At 54.0% G+C, this 21345-nt stretch overlaps 11 protein-coding genes across 11 annotated transcripts; 4 read left to right on the plus strand and 7 right to left on the minus strand.

Annotated features, from left to right (window-relative positions):
* Positions 1-425: 425 nt before the first annotated feature.
* GLOTRDRAFT_141088 (uncharacterized protein) lies at positions 426-5363 on the plus strand (the record flags this gene model as incomplete). The annotated part of the gene is made up of 9 exons (XM_007872098.1): positions 426-560; positions 629-726; positions 774-817; positions 878-1313; positions 1368-1686; positions 3612-3847; positions 3921-4185; positions 4282-4392; positions 4444-5363. 9 exons carry the CDS (start codon positions 426-428, stop codon positions 5044-5046), a joined length of 2247 nt encoding a protein of 748 aa, XP_007870289.1. The 3' UTR covers positions 5047-5363.
* Positions 5364-5643: 280 nt separating this feature from the next.
* On the minus strand, positions 5644-6368 carry GLOTRDRAFT_49158 (uncharacterized protein; the record flags this gene model as incomplete). The annotated part of the gene is made up of 4 exons (XM_007871987.1): positions 5644-5764; positions 5829-6097; positions 6152-6224; positions 6280-6368. The coding sequence occupies 4 exons, from the start codon at positions 6366-6368 to the stop codon at positions 5644-5646; spliced, it is 552 nt and encodes a 183-aa protein (XP_007870178.1).
* Positions 6369-6462: 94 nt separating this feature from the next.
* On the minus strand, positions 6463-6962 carry GLOTRDRAFT_133193 (uncharacterized protein; the record flags this gene model as incomplete). Its single annotated transcript, XM_007872099.1, has 2 exons — positions 6463-6764; positions 6821-6962. 2 exons carry the CDS (start codon positions 6960-6962, stop codon positions 6463-6465), a joined length of 444 nt encoding a protein of 147 aa, XP_007870290.1.
* A 1386-nt stretch (positions 6963-8348) lies between these two features.
* GLOTRDRAFT_96488 (uncharacterized protein) lies at positions 8349-9361 on the plus strand (the record flags this gene model as incomplete). Its single annotated transcript, XM_007872100.1, has 6 exons — positions 8349-8473; positions 8661-8712; positions 8750-8808; positions 8865-8997; positions 9085-9116; positions 9172-9361. The coding sequence occupies 6 exons, from the start codon at positions 8349-8351 to the stop codon at positions 9359-9361; spliced, it is 591 nt and encodes a 196-aa protein (XP_007870291.1).
* Positions 9362-9659: 298 nt separating this feature from the next.
* On the plus strand, positions 9660-10917 carry GLOTRDRAFT_123248 (uncharacterized protein; the record flags this gene model as incomplete). The annotated part of the gene is made up of 3 exons (XM_007872101.1): positions 9660-10194; positions 10253-10593; positions 10861-10917. The coding sequence occupies 3 exons, from the start codon at positions 9660-9662 to the stop codon at positions 10915-10917; spliced, it is 933 nt and encodes a 310-aa protein (XP_007870292.1).
* Positions 10918-11135: 218 nt separating this feature from the next.
* GLOTRDRAFT_66031 (Pre protein translocase Sec Sec61-beta subunit) lies at positions 11136-11912 on the minus strand. Its single transcript, XM_007872102.1, has 4 exons — positions 11892-11912; positions 11745-11836; positions 11576-11689; positions 11136-11519 (listed from the first exon to the last, which is right to left on the minus strand). Exons 1-4 carry the CDS (start codon positions 11892-11894, stop codon positions 11423-11425), a joined length of 306 nt encoding a protein of 101 aa, XP_007870293.1. The 5' UTR covers positions 11895-11912; the 3' UTR covers positions 11136-11422.
* Positions 11913-12064: 152 nt separating this feature from the next.
* Positions 12065-12997, plus strand: GLOTRDRAFT_108230 (VAMP/synaptobrevin-like protein; the record flags this gene model as incomplete). Its single annotated transcript, XM_007872103.1, has 6 exons — positions 12065-12073; positions 12128-12200; positions 12254-12386; positions 12439-12478; positions 12542-12877; positions 12929-12997. 6 exons carry the CDS (start codon positions 12065-12067, stop codon positions 12995-12997), a joined length of 660 nt encoding a protein of 219 aa, XP_007870294.1.
* A 540-nt stretch (positions 12998-13537) lies between these two features.
* Positions 13538-14617, minus strand: GLOTRDRAFT_133197 (uncharacterized protein; the record flags this gene model as incomplete). The annotated part of the gene is made up of 1 exon (XM_007872104.1): positions 13538-14617. The coding sequence occupies one exon, from the start codon at positions 14615-14617 to the stop codon at positions 13538-13540; it is 1080 nt and encodes a 359-aa protein (XP_007870295.1).
* Positions 14618-14824: 207 nt separating this feature from the next.
* Positions 14825-15632, minus strand: GLOTRDRAFT_133198 (uncharacterized protein; the record flags this gene model as incomplete). The annotated part of the gene is made up of 4 exons (XM_007872105.1): positions 14825-14843; positions 14902-15128; positions 15178-15457; positions 15526-15632. The coding sequence occupies 4 exons, from the start codon at positions 15630-15632 to the stop codon at positions 14825-14827; spliced, it is 633 nt and encodes a 210-aa protein (XP_007870296.1).
* A 4119-nt stretch (positions 15633-19751) lies between these two features.
* On the minus strand, positions 19752-20908 carry GLOTRDRAFT_81439 (uncharacterized protein; the record flags this gene model as incomplete). Its single annotated transcript, XM_007872106.1, has 3 exons — positions 20827-20908; positions 20562-20767; positions 19752-20444 (listed from the first exon to the last, which is right to left on the minus strand). Coding segments are annotated over exons 2-3 (819 nt in total), but the record flags the coding sequence as incomplete, so codon positions are not given.
* A 145-nt stretch (positions 20909-21053) lies between these two features.
* On the minus strand, positions 21054-21319 carry GLOTRDRAFT_66034 (uncharacterized protein; the record flags this gene model as incomplete). The annotated part of the gene is made up of 2 exons (XM_007872107.1): positions 21166-21319; positions 21054-21100 (listed from the first exon to the last, which is right to left on the minus strand). Coding segments are annotated over exons 1-2 (159 nt in total), but the record flags the coding sequence as incomplete, so codon positions are not given.
* Between the last annotated feature and the right edge of the window lie 26 nt (positions 21320-21345).

A 21345-nucleotide genomic window follows, 5' to 3' on the forward strand; every position in this document is an offset into this window, starting at 1 on the left:
AGACCTGCATCCCCATTCTCTCGGCGCCTGCGCTGCCTAGGCACTACTCAAGCGTCGACAGCGTGAGGGTGATGACTATGGCGTCTATCAAGATGATGCAGACATGCATAGGATACACATTTCCATGATATCTCAACATGTCTGCCTTCTGTGACGCGATGGAGGTATCCTTCTCATGCTTCCTGCAGTCATTCTCATATGAGCAAGAACGGAAGCAATAGGAAAGCCACCCTCAGCAACTCTAACGGAACTCGAAGACGTCCAAGGCTCTAATATCAAGAGAACTTATGGACCCACGCAGCCAGCACGTACATCAAGCGAAGGCGCGGGATACGCCGTCGACATGATGGTGCCGTATGCTGTTGTGAGTATATATAATGTGAATGTGTTCGAATCATTTCGGTATTACAGCGCTCTTCATGATCATGCCCAATAGCACCAACGGCAGCCATGCCCTCCCTCCTGGCGTCATTAATCCGGAAACACCATTTGCGTATTTGACTCCAACTCTGGCGGAGCAATTCGAGTCCACTAGACACATTAATGTCGCCGCTCTTAGTGTCAGTACTCGCCCTTTTCTCGACGTGTGGAGCCTGACCTAGGTTTTTTGAATTTTGACTCTGCATAGGCCTGGATATGGGACACGATTGTGTCAACGCCACAGGACTATGCGCTCCTGTTCAAGCATAAGATAAATTTACCGACGGCCGTCTATTTCCTCTCAAAGTCAGTTTCATCCTGCCCTTGTACCTCCTTTCTTGACGGGACCCAAGAATATTTTCTCTCGCTTATATAACAACGTCCACGATATTCGTAGGTAAATAAAGCCTCTACTAATCGCATGCCTTGGGGTCACTGACAACCCTGAGTCACCTAGTATCACCCGTCGGGTCGTGCCAAGCCTTGCAAGTAGCTTTGGGCATATGCTACATCTTTGCCGTTTCTTCGTCGTCGCTGCTGTTCATTTTTCGTGTCCGAGCAGTGTTCCACTTCCAACCAATGGTTGTCTACCTGTTCTACTTTCTATGGGTTGCTGTCCTGGGATCCGCCATGATAATTCCGTTTTCGATCGCCGGAACGCATATAGGGCCGACAAGGATGTGTATCAATACAGAGGTCAAGCCCTATACCTCTGCCGCAGTCATCATCAACGGTGTCAACGATACCTTAGTGTTCCTGGCAATCTCATGGCGTTTATTGACTATGAATCTTGTGGATGAGTCATGGTCCGCGCGTGTCAGATCGTTCGTACATGGTAGAGGCTTCTCAAGGCTGACCGGGACCCTGCTCCATGGAGGCCAGCTCTATTATCTGTGAGCACTTATCCGTACTCGCTACCAGAATTCACAGTTAATACTACATTGTAGCGCGACGGTTGGCGTGAATATATTGACCATCGTCATGGTCCTAACACCCTCAGTCCCACCCTTCTATCGTGCTGTCTTCACTATACCGAACATTGCGCTGGAGAACGCGATGGCCTGCCGCGTGTTCCGGCAGCTGAAACTGGGCATCATTGCCGGGGGAGAGTCGACATCATTTACGGCCTCCTCAGCTCAGCGGACTGGCATGGCGATGAATTTTGGCGGGACCCGGCGTGGAAATCGGTCCGAGCTCGATTCAGAAGCTGCTCTGCACTCGCTCCAAGACATGCGGCCTTCGCGCGAAGATGGCATACGAGTCAAGGTTAGACGGGACAGTGACGTCAGGGTAGACGGGGACACCCCCAAATCTTCCTGTCTCAAGTTGCCGGAGTCGCATTTCTGAGAGGAACGCCGAACTGAGACCCATTTTTTTAATTTTGATATAATGTACGTAGGCCATCCAGGACTATCGTCACTGGTATGGCACGGGAACCAACGGCCTGTAGCTGAGCTATTTGATCGGATTGAGGGAATACCATATACAGCCCAGTGCTGGTAATGACAAGCTCGAGTCAGACTTACAAGGACAGAACCCACTGGCGCAAAGATACACACAGCAAAACTCCCTCCCTGCAGAAAACCACTCGCAGCAGAGGTCGTTAAGACATACAATCTAGCAAATGCGTCAACGTATAAGATGACCAGGATCTGATAAATTGCAAATAGACATTGCTTATGGCCACACTTCCAGTGCTGTGACTGCTGTCTCCTCTCGTAGGTCGTGAAAGCAATATTATAGGGCTGCTGCACGAGCCACCGACATGATTGTACCATCTCGTCGTCGACACGAAGTACACTTTTCTGGATTATGAACCAGAGGTCGCAATTCTGTAGCGAAGTACATGGCGGGAGCCTTGGTGCTGGACCTATCGTACCCCAAACGCCGGTACTGTGTAAATTCATGACAGCCTTCGGACCAAGGGTGTGCAACATGCCCGATAAAAACCGACCATCGGAGCCTGGTCACCTATTCCTTCACTTGGTTTTAAAACAACCCTAAGCGGTCTGTAATACAGACCACCAGAGAAACTTGACACAACTTTTCATACCCTCGTACGGACGCACGTATCTGATCATTTAAACCTACAGCCAAGGATCGTCGCCCAATTGTAAAAAGCCACAGAAAACCGGGGTCGAGTCCATTGCGAGATCTCAGGCTCAATGTCAATACCTGGCCGGTTTCAAATGGGAGACATACCCCCCAAGAGGGTGCTGATGCAAGGGAGCCAAACCGCACTGCGAGCATGTTTTGTACCCCATTGCTATTTCCTCGCATTCGAAAGGCCTGGCCGGTGACGTCAGGGCCTTTAGAGTAGGTTCACATGAGCGCCTTTGTTTCGGTGGCTGACTGCGCCTTGCCAATGCCATCTCGGAGAAACACGTCGGCGGTCAGAGCACGCCCGTCGCTTTGTCGGGTCCGAGTTAAGCAAAGAATTCGAAAACATATGGGTCTAGCGAGCAAGACGACCATATCGCGCCTTCATCGCTAACTGAGCTTCGACAACGACCTCGGTTTCAAGAAATAAATGGACCACGCGAATAAGAGAGAGAAGAGATGCAGGAGACCCGAAGCGGAAGCAGCAGCGCCTCGGTAAGTACCAGAGCGGACTTCGAATTTTTGGGCGAGCACCGGCTGAGGCACTTGAGTACTGACTGGCTTGGTCGTCCTTGTCCTCCTCCCATTGCGATGCAGCTCCGCGTACACTAGCTACTGGACATCCTTCCACGACTACGACGACTCCTGCCTTCTCCTCTCTTGTTTCCTGTCTGCTCTGGACGCACTGCGGTAGTTTGCTTGCGCTCTAGCCGTTCTCATGGACCAGAGTACTCCAGCAGATGCTCAGGTATGTCGTGCTGTCGAATTATGAGGACGAAGTCGTGGAATTATACAATATTGCATGTCGATGCTCTGAGCTCAACCGAGCCTATCGTCACGGAGCCCAGAGACGAAATATCCTCTCGTGCAGCTCCTGTACGACGTACACGTCGCAGAACATGTCTTACCACTCTGCTTTCGTGATCGGCCGTCTTTGGGGCGCGTGTAGAGTACTGCACAACAGTGTTGTGCGATCCCCTTCCTGCAGGGGTGGCCCACGACGAGCACTCTGGACGATCTGACCCCCTACCATTATTCTCATATTAAATCCAAAAATAGCCACCCAAGTCTAACGCCTCTATCTCTCCCAGGCCACCGCCGGCGGGCTCAGCAGCCTCCTCTCGCTCTCCATCGCCGCCGAGCACGCTGGCCCTATCCCCGTCCCGCCCCCACCGCCCACCCTGCCGGAACCCGAAGCCAGCGTCGGGAGCTACAATGCGTACGGCCACGGCAGCCTCCACACGAGTATGAAGCACCGCCGCCTGTCCTCGGCGGGTCAGACCCGCCGGCGGCTGAGCGACGCGCGGGACGCGGCCGCCCGACCCTCGTGCGTCGCGTGCATTCCCCTCGTATACGCGCTCGCTCACGGTTAATGAATTTGCAACCCTTGTATCTCGCAGCTCGCAGGCGGCGGCGGCGGCGGCGGCGCTGCAGTCGCTCGCGGCGCTCTCGCTCTCGGCAACCCCGCCCCCGGGGCCGGCGCAGGGGGTATTCAAGCTCGAGAAGGCTGCGAGCACGGGGACGCCGAGTAGTGCTTCGACGCCGATACCGATTCCTGCTAATAAGGAGAGTGAGGGGCAGGAGAAGAGCCCGAGCACCGGGAGTGGGAGCGGTAAGACCGGCAAGAAGCGGGGGACGATATTCCAGTGCGAGAGCTGCTCGAAGGTGGGTGCTTGTTCCCTGCCTTATCCCATAGGGACATGCTTGTTTCACTTTGTTGTCCTATTCAAACCTACCAGTACTAATGTACCATCCGTACAGGTCTACCGTCATCCTTCTTGCCTGATCAAGCACCGTTGGGAGCACTCCCCGCACTGGCGCGAGGCATCCAAATTCGTCCTCAGTAAACACCAACAGGTGCAGCTCCTCGAGGTACGCATTAGCACATTCTCCCCTCCCTTCCCCACTCACCATGGCGCACAGGCAGCAGCCATCCTCTCGCACATGAAGCCCGGCACCTCGCTGCCCGACGACCGCTCGCTGTGGCCGTCCTTCCTATCGGGCGGGCTGCTCCCTCCGCCGGCGACGACGAACCTCGCGGTGAACGGGACGACGAGCCGCGCCAAGTCCGTGAGCGCCGCGTCGTCGTATAATGCTGCCGCCACTTCCAGTTCGGTGCCTAATGGACGCGGGTCGGCGGGCCCGCGGATGCACGACTACGAGGTTGCGGGCGGGGGGATCACGCAGATACGCCCGGGCTTGGTGGGCGTGCCCACTGCTACATCGACATCTGTGCCTGCGCCGAGCGCGCCCGTGCCCGTGCCCGTGCCGGGCAGCTACTCGTCTGTGAGCGCGAGCGTGCAATCGGAGTCGTGGGCGTCGTCCGCGGCGGGGTGGTCGCTCCCGAGCTCGTCGCTGCGCTCGCGCTCGGGGAGCCGGAGCGACGAGGAGTACGTGGACGTCGGCGAGGCGGAGGGGGTGCCTGGGGGCGGGTTCAGTGCGAGGAGGTGGGGGAGCGTGAAGGAGGAGGAGGGGGAAGAGGGATGGGATGGGATGGAGATGGAGATGGAGATGGAGATGGATTAAGGTGTGAATAAGAAGGGAAGAAGAAGGGTGGGAGGTGTGTTATCTATCTGATTTGATTCCGATCTGTATAGTTGTGGGCTTGTGTTTGTTTCCTTTTTCCCGTTGTACACGCCTTTGTGCGCATTGTTGTTGTTGTGTTAGTATGGTTTCTCCCTTCCCCTTTCTGTCCACCCTTGAAGCCTTCAATTTTCAGGATGTGTCGTATTTTCTTGATGAGTCCCCACCCACCCTCATACGGATGTATATATGGAGCACATGTCGCTGTCTGGAGTGCATGTATATTGTATTGTTATTGAACACAATCAAGGAAATCGCTGTCTATTTAAGCTGCAGTCTTCAGGAACCATCCTCCGCTATGGCATTCGAAGACCTCTTCAAAGACGGCTCACGAGCCAATAATGTGGTTTGCTCAACGAAACTCCTTTGAAGACAGCTGTATTTTCAAAACCAAGCAAAGCATTGCACAGAGCAGAGCACTTAAATTACAGAGTGTGTGTATGACCCATGAGTCCGTAGATATCCCAACTAGATAGTTTGCACGCCCCCTTCCCCCTCCAGATAGATGATGTATTGCACGATATATGCGTCCTATATGCGTCACTGTTTTTTCTTGGCAGACCCGGCAAGCGAGGATCCGGCTGCAGCGGCGACGTGCAGGGCGTCGGAGATGTCCTTGCCCAGCTGGTATACAATCAAGCTCGGCACGAGCAGCCATAGTCTGCGTATGCAACCGGACATCAGCGTTCCGCTCGGTGCATTCATCTAGCACAGCAGGCACTCACCCATTAGGTATGATCCAGTACACGAGGAGATCGAACGCGCTGTTGTGCCCGATCGAGCAGTAGCTGCAAAAGTACTCCTGCAGCCAGTACAATGCGGTCTTGGAGAGCGTCATCGTGGCGGAGGCGAAGCCGACGAGGGGCGCCGCGGGCGAGCGCGAGCGGTGGGCGAGGGAGAGGTAGAGGATGTTGAGGAGGGTCTCGAGGACGTTGAGCAGGGACTGGGCGTTGGGAAAGCCGTCACCTTCTTGCAGCGCTTTGAGGCCGTAGATCTAAGGCAGGGTGGGAGGTTAGCAACGGTGGGAAGGAAAGGGAGGAGGACGGACGTAGTCGATGTCTTGGTAGATGGCGTAGGGCTTCCAGATCCAGTGCAGGTCGCCGCCTTTCATCGAGCGCGGTCTGCGAGCGCGGTCAGGCGGTATGCACTTGGAAACAAAATGTGAACAGCGCGCACCTGAGAAAGCAGTAGCCGGCGTCCCAGAAGATGACGGGCACGGTCACCGCGAACCACAGCGAAATCCACCAGTGCATTTTCGGCGCCATCGTACTCGTCGTCGCTCTCGGTCTTGGTCTTCGTGCTGGCGATGGGAGAGCAAAGGTGGGTACCGACGACGGGAGCGTCCAATTCAGCGCAAAGTCAGGCCATCGCGAGCGTGTGGGAGCACGTACGGGAACCGTGAGAACCCCTTCCCCGCGCCGCCGCCCGCACGTGCTCCGCATCTGCGCCCTCTGCCTCCCCCTTCGCCGCGGTCGTCGTGGACGACGTTGCTGTCGAGCTGGACGACGCCGGGCGCGACTGCACGAGGTCGAGGTAGAACCCCCATTCTTCCCTGTCCGCCTCGGTCGCGCGGAGCCGCCGCCACCCCGGGTCGGGCTCCGATTCTGTGCGCCCGCGCGCCGGGCGTTCTTGCAGCTTCGCCGAGTGCGCGGCGGAGAACACTGGGAGCATCGCGGTCAAGTCAGTGGTGATTTGGGAAAGAGCAGGAGTGGTGTACCGAAAGTGCGTAGAGGATGTGTTGGGTCGGACATGTTTGGATGCCAGTGGGCGGGTGGATTGGGCGCGGAAAATGCCTGGACTGGAGCCACGAGGTAGCCACGACGACCGTGGCGGAAGCAGTCCGGGTTCAAGTTCGACATCACGGATGCGTCTTCTCAGGTTTGCGCTGTGGTTAGGTTTTCAACCTTGCTCCAAACTTCTAGGTACGTTCTTGCTTGTCTCTTGCTTTGTGCTAATGTCGGGACTGCTTCAGTCCGTCTCTAGTGAACGCCATCCTCGACATATTTCCGGCAAGTTTCTCTGCGCATCTCCATGGATAGCACACTGAAGTTAGGGCGCCGACCTCCTATCGAGTCCTCCGTGCCACAATCCGGTCTGGCATGTCTCATTCGAACAAATCGCTTTACACACATTTCGACTCTTTGTGCTTCCCAAGTCTCCTCCAATGAACCCGCTCTTCCAACCCCTGCGCCTTGCTGCGGTGGATGAACAGACGTCCCAGTCAAGTGGCACTGTGTACGGCTGTTAGTCACCGCAGTACCGCGCAGGGGCGGGCATCTTCAAAAACGTCGCTTGGTCGATTTTGCCATTGATCTCTTGCCGACCAGTGTTGAGGCCCTAGGTGGCGGAACCACCATTGCGCCTTCTCGGCTTTTCGCTGTGGTCAGGTCTTTCTCTGTATCTGTCATCCACTCCATGGGATGACAATGCAACCTAGTAGGCCGTTCGATATGTCGCGCGAAGCACGTACGTATTCCTATTTCGTGCCACCCTCACCAAGGTCCAAGAATGGCTTACAGGTGCTCCCAGCGCATTGCGCCGACGCGCAGTTCTCCCATCCGCCCGGCGCCGTTCGTGAGGTCCGAGCCGCATCACACATGAGCCTCGCTCGTCCGTCGTCATCGCAACCCCTTCACGGCCCTGTGCTCGGTAGCGGCAGATTCACATCCCATACACTTGATCGATTTGAATGCTTGGTTGTGACTCTGATCTGCACTGCGCAGGGACGGACATCTCCCGCGTCGTCGGGATGATCACGCGTTGCACGGGCTCATCGTTATCTTGGCTCCTCCCCCTGCCCTCGAGTCTGCTCCAAGGCCCCTAGCGGTAGACCTACGCGCCAACGCGTTTCATCCGTTCGAGTATGTTGGGTGTAAGTCACTCCTGCATGCCGTAGGGACGGTCGTATCCTTCATTTCATCTGACATACCTGTTTGATCTTTCACCATGTTATACTTGACGTCCGTTATGGTGTGGTGCGTACATCTCATAGCCTCGTACTTTGCTTGTCCCTTGTACCGCATTGTTATTGACGTCCCCGGCCTCCGCAGCAGGTCAATTGTCGCTCATAAGCACAATCCACAATCCACTGCAAGCTGGGACCAAATACAGCAAGAGCATAGGCTCACAACAGGCACTATTTTGAAACCGTCGGTGAACATCAGCATAAAACGAGAGCCAACTCATCCCTAGCCACAACCATCAGCATTTTCAAATTTCCATTCTGCATCTAGCACGCACCCGAGATGACCGCCAGCCGCTCGCATAAGTACTTCCCGCTTGATTTTAAAGGAACGCGGTTGGTCCTTCGGCGGACAAACTTTCCATGTCAGACCATCGTACCATCGCAGTACTGGGTGCCACAGGGAATGTGGGTCGACAAGTCGTATCCTCCCTGTCTACTCACCCACTTGCGGTCTTCCCTTCTCTTCGAGTTCTTACCAGGCACAGTAGCCTGAATAAATTCTCTTTCCTCCCACACGGGCTGAATACCAGTATTCACCTGATTGCATATGGAATGCCTGATACACATAGCCAGTTGCTGCATGTGCTCACAGGGGTAGACGTCGTTATTTCAGCCATAGGCGACGACTCTGGCTTTACCGCCAAGTATGTGAAGCATGTGGGACATCTACCATGATTCCAGGTCCAGGAAGCAGTGGCCAGAGCTGCTAAGGAGGCGGGAGTTCAGGTGTTCGTCCCTGCGTGAGTGCATGATGAGGTATAAGAGATTATGTCTCACTTTTGTTCTCCATAACCAGTGAGCATGCGTATGCCACTCACACTATTCAGCGCGACACATCTTTCTTCATCGTAGGCAAGCGTTTGTTCCTGGATCTCATTCGGGATGACCTAAAACTGCCGTGGCAAGTAGGCAAGGGACAAAGCTTCGTAGTGCGCAATGGTATTGATATGCTATCCAGGCTGTTGGTGTACCCGATATGTCATTTCCTGTTCTACCGAGTTCTGCCTCGATCATAGCATAACCAGGGGCAGTTCCCTACTCCAGAGCCGTGAGTCATTAGTACAAACCGTATCCCAGAGAACTGTCCTTACTTCGCTACCCAGAGAACCCTCAGATCTACCACCTTGTAATCCATCCTCGCAAACGGGAGTGGCCCCCTTTGAGGCTACTCGCTACCACTTAGCCTCATATTTGGTGCACCTGGTGTTGGATGTCCCATGTGCCGAAACTGCCTGGGGAATCTACAGGCTCCTGGGACTCAAGAAGGAGCGGCTGATTAGCGAGTCGAAGTAGGAGGTGGCGAAGGACAGTGGGTGCTCCATGAGATTTAATTCGATGTGAATACACGGATACGGATACACTCGGAGAAATACAGCTCACCAGGCCCGAGTTCACGACGCGCTGCCACATCTCATTCCATGTCCTATCTCAAGTTGACATTGGATTGTCCCCTAGACCATGTCCGCCGCGGAGGTATCCGTGAATAGACGAGAAGCAGGCTATGTTCTAAATTCAGTCTGCTTCCCTCACATGTCCGGGCACGTTGTCCAGACATTAGCGCCCTGCTCCCGTAAAGCCTCCTCTTACCACCATGTCCTACGAAGTCAAGTTCAGCTACTGCGACACCCGCTCCACGTTCGACCGCGCGATATCCGGTCTCCGCAGCTCGAGAGTCCTGCTGCTCGACTGCGAGGGACTGGATATCGGTATGCAAGGCGGGGCGCTCTCGCTGATCTGTGTGGGTACAGAGAGCGCTAAGGCCATATACGTCTTCGACGTCCCGATGCTGCGCGATAACGGCGTCAACGTCAACCCTCTGTTGCGCCTGCTCATGCGCGAGGATATCACTAAGATCACGTGGGACGGGCGCATGGATTTCCTGGAGATATACGAGACGTACGGAATTGAGATGAAGGGCGTTCTCGATTTGCAGCTCGCAGAGGTCATGTCGAGGAAAGGAGTAAGGAAGGAGGGGGAGAGGCAGCGTACCCACCGACTTGCCACGCGATACTTCGGGTTTCAAGCCGTCAAGACTCAGCAAGAGCTGTTCAAGGGCATCCATATAGTCCTTGGCATGACACAGTGCCTGAAAGACAACAATCTCGGAGAAGGGGTCGAGAAAGATCGTGAGTCGACGTCAACAAAAACCTACGAGGATTACTGACGCGAATGATGCGATCCAAGCCCAAGTAGTCGCCATGCATCGTGCCAACGGGAGCGCACTCTGGATGGAACGGCCTCTGTCGGAAAGGCTTCTTCGTTACGCAGCGACTGATATCTATCTTATTTCGCTGCTCTACGAAGACTTCCTTACGAGAGGCTGGATCAACCGCAAGAGTACGCAAGGCCTCTGCGCCTACTCGCAGGAGTATGTCTCGACGTACCAGGATTTGGGTCGCCTGGACGCGGATAACGTACTACAGAAGGGGCCGTTAATTATGCTGTGGGAGCTCGAGGGCGAGCGCAAGCACGAGTGCTCAGGATGCGGGCGGTTCAAGCCGATCGAGTGCTATGTGACAAGGCAGGTGAGGAGGATGAAGCAGAGGATGCCGCGGTGCCGGGTGTGCACGGTCATGGCGATAAAGAAGAATCTACCGGACAACAACGAGTGGATGTTCGTATTTGATGACGCGGAATGAAGTGAGGATAACAAGGTATGCAATACGAGCTTCTTGTGTTTCGGCCGCCTAAACGTGTAACTGCGCTTAAAAATGTTGTGTACGATATTGTCTGGATCACTCGACATCAATAATCCTATACGATCTTTGAATGAAATTATTGTGCGCACCGAGGACCGCTTTGCGCCAAACCACCTCACCGGCACGAACTCGGGTGCAGTCTTCTTCTGAGTACAATGAAAACACGAGCCGTGATGAACCAGCTCGCACCAGCATTCCACACGCGCCGCTTCATGTCCGTCGCCGGGATGAACGCGCCATATGCCAGGAAACTGTATGGCATTTCTAGAAGATGACGAGCCTGGACTGTCATAGCATTTCCCTTCGACGAAAGGTACGAATGTCAAGATGCACGTGGGTAGCAACCTCCCGCTGCAGCTATTAATTGATGGGAAGGGAATATGCGCCTCCCATACGGGACTTCCGCCGGCATACAGAATCACCATAACCAATGGGCTGGGGAGAAGTTTGAAGTTCATTCGATCGCCGGGAACATTTCCAACCAGCACCGACTTCAAATTGGAATAAACGAGAGTATGGTATATGCTGAACGCTCAGGAGAGCAAAGAATTTTGATACAACGCACTATAGCAGCCTGAGTGATGGCAACTCCCTATGAGTGCCTCCAGTACCACACATTCCATCACCGGATCCCCACGCGCATTCAGGCCCAACATTATTTCGTGAAAACGCGGATGACCTTGGCGGATATGTGAAGGAAGAAGATGGATGCGATGAAGGATAAAGACAAGATGAGCACGACAAATGGGTCTCTACAGCAAGGAGGATGTTTCAGTAATGCAATAGAAAACGGGGAACGGGCACTTACACTCTCAATCCAGGTGCATCATCCGTGTATAGCTTCAGCATCGTATTCGACGAACCGCCGGCGCCTGCTGCCCGCGTTGAGTTGGGCTTTGCAACCTGACCAGTTGCCCTCCGTCTGGGTGACGACAATTAGCTAAAGTTAAAACTACAACGCAACACCCCCCACTGACCGAATTTGTGCGCCAGGCGGTTTACCCGCTGCTGCTGGCCGGCCAACAGCGCCGTTAGGAGTTCCGGGTGCAGACGGCGTATCAGAGTCAGACTAGAGACCTCAAATTCAAGACATTAAGCATATAAGCTAGACATATCCTGCTCACCATCGTGCGTGTAAAGGGGATACAAGCTTAGGCTACGTTGTCGCCACGATGTGCCAGCGGCATGTGGGAATGGGAGCGAATTTCCCAAAGGGGGAACTCATATCCCCCCCGCTTGACATCACCACCGGCGGCGCCCGAGGCTGCGCACTTCATCGCAGTGAACGACTTGCACGATGTCCTTGGTACGTCGAGGTTGTCGGCGGCGGCGGCGATTTTGGAACTGATCGCTTCAGTAGATTCACGCACTCGTTGGCCATGGATCGACTATTCTCGCGGAACACAAGGCGGACGGACGGGATTTCTCGCAAGGCGAGCTGCAGAGAATACTGAAGTTGATATTCGCGTTCTAATTTCTGCGATAGCAACACAGACCATCTTGTCTAAGATACCCCCAAACGACAGTAAACTAACTTATGTCTGGGAGCAGTACTTCTTTCATTACATCTCGGAGGGAGGATTCATCTACCTGGTTATGGCAGACGATGCTGCAGGACGGTCGGTGTTGAAGTGCGTTACAAATGTCTATTGAACTCATACCTTCCTTTAGTCGGATGCCGTTTACTTTCTTGACTGAGCTCAAGCGACAGGTACGGGGTCGTACTGCACCGAATGTTATCCCAGTGCTGAGCGGCACCTAGTTCACTTCACAGCCTACGGCGTCTTCGTCCAGTTTGGCAAATATGCCGCCATACGGTCTGCAGGGCACCTTTGGTCCCACCATCGCGCAGCTCATGAACCAGTATAATACTTCTCCACCGACCGACGAGCTATCACGCGCCCAGAACGAGCTCGCACAAGTGAAGAATATAATGGTCCAGAACGTTGAGCAGATTCTTAGCAGAGGAGAGCGTATTGAGCTTCTCGTCGACAAGACGGATAACATGGCCCAGCAGGCAACGGCTTTCAGGCGAGGCGCTCGCTCTGTCCGGAGACAAATGTGGTGGAAGAATACGAAAGTCTTGATGCTGAGTGTACTCGTAGCTTTGGTATGTCCTCGCCTACAGGGCAGATGGTGCATGCTGAAGTTATTTTTGTAGATTCTGGTTTGGATAATCGTTGCACAATTCTGTGGTGCTGGCCTCAACCAATGTGGCGCGAAGAAGTGATCGGCGTTCCGTTTGCTTTCACACTTGTATAGTTTAATTTTTATTCGCCCCTTGCTTCTGCGCCTGTATTCTAGAGCCCATATTCATATGGTTTTGCCAATCTTCACCTTCCTTGTATTCTACCCCGCACTTGCAGCACTTGACTTCGCAGCTTTTTCGGCTAGCATTTCTAATCGTAAGTTTGACCCCTTAATATTCATTTTATGCTTTCATATGCCAGGGAGATGCCACACGAGGTGAGTTTATCATTACGGATCGTTATGACCTGAACGCGCCGACAATTGGCCTATAATACATTTATTTTACATAGGAGCACCATACGCTAACTGAGTAGGGCATCAAGCGGGTCCGTCGTCGGCAATCTGGTATGTTATACGAGGAACCAAGACAGACCTACACTCGCCCATAGTCCCAATATACATTATGACTTCACGGAATTAACAGCCGAACACAATGCAAGGCCAGCTTAAACTTCTACCTACTGTCGCTCATGCAATACCTTAGCATAATTACATCGCATAATCAGGAAGACAAAGATGTTCAAGAGATGATCTGGATGCCGGGCGTGTGCCCGCTTCTACTCGGGCCTCTGTTTGCCAGGGAGGATCGACGGCTGAGAGCCTCGGTGGGTTCGCGGAGTGCACTGGGGGTTCTACCCGATGACGATGAGGCGATGGAAGACAGAGAGGTCGTGGACCCGCCGGATTCCTTGCGATTCCGCTCGCGTGCGCGAGTCTCCGCCTCCCGGGCGGCACTACTGGCGCGCGATATCAGCGACGGGCGAGGGATCTGCGCCGTGCCAGGTGAGGTGGGAGACATCGAAGTAGCTGATAATGGAGAAGCCATCCCGGTGGGGCTAGTCGAAGGTGGAGGCGAAGGGGGGTGGGATACGTAGAAGCGGAACGAAGATGAAGACTGTGGGTACACCGCCTCCGAATGAGATCGCTCGCGGCCCTGGTGCAGGGGCTCTGCGCGTAGTCGTGACATGGCTGGATGGCTGGAGTCCCCGGAGTAGCGAGGAGGAGAGGAAGGCCGCACCCGGCTCAAACTGCCCACTCGAGACAACGACGGAACAAAATCAGAGTCCTCGCGGATGGCGCCGCTGGAGTTGGTGGGGAGTTGTAGGAGGTCGTGCAGTTCTTTCCTCCACCGCTCGTGCTGCTCCTCTTCCGCGCAAGTGTGAACCGGAGGTTGCTTACTCTCTCGCAGAACTGATCCACGAGGTACCGATGCGGAAGCCATGATGACGTCGCCGCTCGGGTCGTAGGGGACGTACGCCATCGAGGAAGAGGCTCTCGGGGGTGACGGTTGACGACTCGCCATGAAACGATGAATAGAACCGTACTCATCCCTTTGAGGTAAGGACTGAGCCATATTCTCGTCATGCTCTCGCATGCGACGGCTCAAAAGGCTACCTGACAAGCTTGCGTCCGAAGGATTAATCGAGATCGCCGGGATTGATTGACGAGTGTATGCTTCGCTCAGCCCGGAGCCTTTCTTTTGAAACTCTGGCTCAGGCGTCTCAGAGTCCGGGGGCAATTCGGTAGGAACGTGTAGTGTCGAGGGGAGAGGGGAGAGCTTAAACATGTCCTCTTGGACCGCTGCTGCAAGCTTGTCCATGATGGGTTCCATATGGGTCTTGACGGCGTCGTACACATCCGTGGCCGAAGAGGCTGAGTCGTAAGCAGGGAATAGAGTGGAGCGTTCATGAAGACCACCCTCGGTACTTTCGGATCGGAGTCGTTCTATCTCATCATACAGCTTGCGACATTCCGAGAGGACGACCTCATACTGTAATCAGCGTGAGTGGAGTAATCACTTTGATAATTAGCCGTCACTCACTTTCCTATGAGATAGAACGTCAGCAAATGAATGTCACTCGTACGATGAAAGCATCGACTCACCCGTTCCACTCGGCGTTCATGCGATTGTAATGCTCTCTCAAGCTCCTCTCTACCGCTAGGGCCATGGTGTTCTCTTCCTTACGCTTCTGAGCAAGGTCTTCCAGCATCTTGTCGGCCGCTTCTAGTCGAGACTTGTACTCATGCTCCCTCTTGTCTGCATTGGCGAGTTTCTCTCGATCTTCTGTTACACGGTGCAGCAGCCTATGGCTTGCCCGAAGGTCCCGATGCTGCCGGATCTCGTCAATATAGCTCTCAAGGAGAGCTGGGCGCACTCACCTCGTCTTTGGGCTGAGTTTTGAGCCAAATATGGATCTCGTCAATCGTATTGCGAACGTCTGTCAGTGAGGCGCCTTCCAAGACGATGTGGTCGATCTTCTCTTGCAGACGACGAACGTCTACATCCACCTCGGACTCTGGTTCCGGAGCTACGGGGACGCTGGTGTTGTCTGCATTCAATACTTGGGCCGTCCTGTCAATATGGAGCCTCCTGATTTCCGCAGGGTCAAACGCAGTCCGACAGAGAGGACACATCAGTCGGTTCAACGACTGAAGACATCTGAGTGATGAAAGGAAACATGGAATGGTGAAATTTTGTACCTGTTTAGCAGCAGGGTTACGGCTTACCTCAGGCAGAAAATGTGCCCGCAGGATATGGAATGCGGAACATTAGTGCCGTTGGTATAGCCTTCAAGACAGACGTCGCAAGTCGAGTTCGGATGAACGACGAGCATGGTCGACTCAGCGAACGGCTACCAGGATAATGCTACGGGTCCCGGGCTACTTTTGTGTTATAAGCCGGAATGGGCTAGGCTGGAGCGAGAAGGACATGCCCTCAGCATAAGGTTGGGAGCACTGCGCCGCTCTTCTTGTATACGGCTCGTTAGGACGGCACGAGGCTGCCAGACCTCTCGGAAGGTTGGTGAGAAATCAATCTGGCTGGCACGCACCGATCGCAAACCGGTTCGAGTTCTGGCTATCGTGCTCCTGTGTGAGTTCAGAACTCATAATGAAGAAAGGGACGCTGAGGGAATTAGGCTGGGAAGATAGGAGGACATGGATATGTTTGGTATAGGATCGTATTCTGAGGAGCTACGGAAGCGACTTTGTGCCTTCGTCGATGTTCCGCCAAAGAAAGACGGATATAGGTCCGACACACCGGATCTCGCCCAAACCCAGATAGCCAGCGAGTCGTGCCTCATGTTAGCAGCGTGATCCTTGTTCTGCCGGTGACGACCGAAAGAATGCGCCCTATCTCAGAGGCATGTCCTAACCAAACTTGTGGTAAATCATATTGGACTACCGAAAGTGTGTGTTGCGAAGACGCCGGAGAAGTCATTGTACTTCGAAACGCCACCACTTACGGGCAGATGACGATCCGTATAACGCTGAAAAGTAAGTCACAACCCCCTCGGTGGGAACGGCTCGGCCTTAGGTTGTACGTAGATGAATCTCATCCAAGGCGTAACGGGCATGTCAATATCAGCATCGGAGGCAGCGCTGGGTAGTGCTAGCCTCATTTGGCGAGGATCGCTGCAGCTAGAATTGGGGTCAAGTGCGAGTAACGGTGGGACACAATCACTCACGTTCCTTATCTGTAACATTCGCGAGCTTCTGAATGAGTTGGCCATATGCCTCGGTGACTGGAAGGCAAGCCCGATAGTAGTCGTGCAATAATATAGACATGCAGCTACAATGCCACAATGGCAGCTTGAATAAGAAAGCAGTCCTGCAGACGAGCTGAGATTACGTACCGGCACTCGGTGACTGTATTATGCCGATGCAAGTGTTTCCCGTCGAGCAGCCTCGCATCCTCCAACCTACAAAATCACACAGGACCGCCGACTGTCAAGATGTGCTACTCAGCTGACATGCTGCGGTGACGCCGGCTCCTCGTGTGATAAAGGAAGTAATACATCCACCACCGTTAGACTTGGCAGAGGGTAGGTTTGTGTCACTGTATATAAAGATTACTGCTGGTGGCGCAGGTTCAGGGAGCAGTGGCGAATCGCTCCCTAGTCACTTGCCAGGGTGGAGGATTGTATGACCTGCTGTAGCACGCACGAAGCATGGTACATCGTTGATTCACAGTTCATCGGAACCTAGATAACTTCCTCTGTGCTGCGGTCCGCCCACAGGGACCTAGTTACCCTTGAGGAGCCAGAGATTGAATGTTAACGTGCGATACGAGAGATGGACCTGGCGCGGCGAAGATGTAGGCCATCGGTATTGACGAGCGTGGAGTGACTTGCAGGACAATATGACGAGCAGGCGATGAAAGAGTACAGAAGATTGAAATGTCGGGACACCACGCCTCGCCAATATATAGAGCGAAATTTGGCAAGCACCCCAAGCGTCTGTGGGCCCGTCCCGTCGTGACCTGCAGATGAGGGTCGGAAATGGAGAAACAATCACAGTGCCTCGACGAACGTGCAGCACACATCGAGTTGGTGCTCAGTGATAGGACATCTCCTACGTACTGGCTCTGGACATGTTCCCAATGGAGGGCAGAAGACGACAATCGTCAATATACTTCGCACTAACGAACTCTGTCCAAAATGTTTGCGATCCCGGCCCTCGGAGTCATGCTAGGGCGATCGGACGGATCTAAGGGCACAAGATATCCATCCTGATTGACCATAAGATAGGATCTATCTCCTCCTACATGCGAAATCCAGTATCCGGCGCTGCCATCGGTGAAACATGCTTCTTTTCGGAAGAGGATCATCAAGTGACCGCTGGTGATCTTGTCAACGTTGGCGATCCACATCGTCAAACAAACGCAACCAAGTTCTTGAGAAGCGCGTCGAAGGGAGAACCCACAAGTATTCGGTCCCAGACAGGTAGACTGAGTGTCACAGACACCTGCAGGACCGGCATATCCAAGGGGAATACTGTTCAGGAAATCCAGCGCTCCGAGGAAGATCGAGGTCCAGGTGTGTCGCAACAATCGCTTCAGCTCCAAGGGACCGTCGATAAGTACACTATCCAGCAGAGAAGAGGCAACCTCGAGCTCAAGTGACCAACCGACGGTATCGACTGCAACGCAAGATCATCGATCAGCATATTCCAAAGGGATCAAAGATCGTAAAATCGGCCTCTCGTTCGTCTTGGGCGACGGAACGGATCCCCTGAGACGGACAGGGTGGCAGTGATTATCAGCGCGCGATGGACTTGCCGCGGGACTTGCAGCATCATAGCCTGAGCCTCACACAACGTCTCGGCCTTGACATTTTGAAAGCTTGACATCTGAGTTAATCCAGGTGGATTTGAATCTCACGAGTCCACCGTCGATTACCACCCGTCTCAGTACCGTTCTGGTTCATCGATGGAATACACATCTGCCTTACACGCATAACCTATGAGACCTGAGTCCTCATCGCACGTTCGTGCCAGCCATGCCGCGGTACGATGTCAGGAACGGGCATCCGTGTGGCCTTACACCGATGTCTGTTGCAGTCCCATTGTCGAGAATTATGACGCGGCCTCCATCACTCGGGGTCGTTCACGGTTAACGATTTCGATCCCTGGCGCACAAATAGATCGAATGAGTATGCGGCTGGAAAAACACTTAGAGCGTGAATAAATTAGACGTTAAAAGATACACGGAGTTGTATACACTATCTAACAGAATGCAGGTTTCAAAGCAACAGAGCATGATGTGAAGCGATACTTTGATGCACGGGTAGAGACAACAGCAGTCCGACGACAACCCGATAATATACAGAAGAGAAAGAACATACAAGAGCACGCAAGAAGTTCGTGATGGCATCTATCTTCTTCTTGAGGATGATTGGGGATTCCCTGACGAAAATAGCGAAGTAGCAGTGGACCAGAACTGCGAGAAATCTTGCTCTCGGCGAGGCATCGGTTCTGCCACCTCTCGGGTCACGGTCGGTCCGGCAGCTTGAGCACGGGATGCATTTTGTTGCATGTATGATAGAGCTCCAGAGACATTAAACGTTGCAATATGGCGACGTGACGACGAAGCAGAAGTAGTGGATGGCATTGTCAGGGTGAGTGTGCTGGTGACTGGGGCAGGAGCAATGCCGCCTTGCGAATGATAGACAGGCGGGATAAAGGAAACAGTCGGAGGGGGAGGGTCCGGTGCTGAAGTGCGACGACTCCTACGTCCACTCGGCGCAGGCTGAGCAGTCCGCTGATTAGCATTAGGCAGTGGACCGCTACCCGACGCCTGCGGCGGTATCTGGTGCGATACAGATCTGCCATGCGCAGGTCGCAGGGATCGACTCGGGCCACTCCCACGTGCCGACTCTTCGTCTGTCACTGCGCCGGAATCGTGTGTCGAGCGCGACTCGTGCGCATGGGAAGCGGTCTGCTCAGATCTACGCGCAGCATCCATATTGAATAAGACTGTCGTGCTTGTGCTGGCTCTCGGAGTGAAATAATCCGCTTCGTCGTCCTCGTCATCATCATCATCACTGGAAGCTACATCATTATTTCGCTGGTTGATCGAAGCACGACCCATATGAGCGTCGTTTTGGCCCAAAGGAGCCACGTTGCGGCCTATACGCAAGCCCAATCCAGACTCGTCTGCGTTGGCCCGACTGCCCTCTCCCAAAGCGTCAGCAAATCTGCCCAGTCCTAGTCCCAAACTACTCCGAGAGACACGAGAGGCGTTGACGGCGGTCGTACCCCATGAACTTGCTGAAAGAGCGCTGCCGTTCGCTGGTCCAGGACGAAGAGAAGAGGGGTGATCCTGGTTCTGCACCGTCTGCGCTGCATGGGTCGCAGTGACTTCGGCACCTGATGAGAATCCCAGGAGAGATCTCAAGTTGCGATTTCCACCGTCAACGGCAGGATGACTGCCGCCCGCAGGAGGGTGCGTCAACGGGAAATCACTGACGCTAATTCTCGAGACAGTGGTGGGCCCCATGGTGGGGGTGGCGTCATCCGGGGACGCAGCAGAAGATCCGGACCGTCCGTCAGCTTGCCTTGAGGACTGGGGTAGTTGTTCACCGCTGCGTCTAGCGGTACCGTTCTGCGTCCTCGTTATTCCCGCAAGACGCTCAGCAGCTGCGAGAGTCTCCGCACTCCATTCGACTACTCGCACGCTCGAGTCCGCGACCAAAGCCGGGGCATCATCCTGCACACGACTTTTATCACGCACATTCAGCGGCGGCACGACCCTTTGCGCCGGATGAGCACCCGGGACGACAGACAGCGCGCGGTTAGCCGCCACGTTGTTCGAGCCAGCGATTGCAGATGGCGGTGGGTCATGACGGGGACCATCCGCAGATTCCTGCGTGTTCTGCCATATAGAGTACCAGCCTCGCCAGTCTTCTGACCCCGCACGGGATATGTATCCTGGACCTTCCCCGTTACTGGGGTCTTTCGAAGAAAGTCGAGGTGCCTCTAACGCCTTGCCTTTATCGATCAAATCAGGGATGACATCGTCTGCGAAGGGTTTCGGGGGAGGTGGGAGCGGATTAGAGCCAAACGGACTAGAGGGTCTGGAACGCATGGTGAGCCTTGCTAACTGTTGACGGAGACTTTCTGCTTCACGTTGAGCAGACTCTAACTGAGAAGATATCAATAACTCCGTCTGCATTAGAAGACGCTTCTTAATACCTGACTGTCATATCAGGATGAAAAGGGCTGGTGAGTACATTCAGAACCGAGGCATCGATGTGGAAACTTACGATCTGTGCTGACTCTCCAGATTTTGAAGATGTTCCATCAAATTATCCTCCACAATCTTAGCCCTCGTCATGTCATGATCATAAATCTTCCTTTTCCGCTTATACTCATGTTTCAGCAAGCGATACATTTCGCTCTGATTCTGCCATTCAGATTCCTTGCGCTTATGCCGTTGAATCGCAGTCAAGGCTTTGCGCAACGCTCTGCTCTAAGGTGACGGTTCGAGGATCGGCACGAGGCTGAGACGGCGGCGGTATATTTACGTACCGCATCCGCATTCCTCCCTGTCAACCATTCTTCCACCTCGACGATTATTTGAGCTAGTTCACTCTCGGGCGTGTCCTCCCCCGATGCCAGAGCCAACCGCTGCAGAAGCTCGATCTCCTCCAACTGGGTTTGCGAGTAGCCGATCCGAGGTGTAGCAGGTGTCACGCCTGCCTCATCCGGCGGCACACGATCTACGTGAAGCCGCTTGATGCGATCTCTGAGGAAAGCCTTCCTGCATAACGGGCATATGCTGGGATTGAGCCTGCTTAGACATCTGCACGATGAATATAGAGCAATTTAAGCATGGTAAGCACAGCATCAGATTACTGCGCAGCGTACGGATGGCAGAAGACATGGCCGCAGGATATTGCATGGGGAGTCTGCTGCGGCGAAGCGAACGAATATTCGTCGAGACAAACATCACAACGACTGAGGGGGTGCAGTATGAGCATTGCTTGAGAGGGTGCCGGGGAGAGTCATGGCAGTACGAGACAAGGCGACGGAGGGGATGATAAGGTT

This window comes from Gloeophyllum trabeum, assembly GCF_000344685.1.
Source record: "Gloeophyllum trabeum ATCC 11539 unplaced genomic scaffold GLOTRscaffold_00016, whole genome shotgun sequence".
NCBI lineage: Eukaryota > Fungi > Basidiomycota > Agaricomycetes > Gloeophyllales > Gloeophyllaceae > Gloeophyllum > Gloeophyllum trabeum.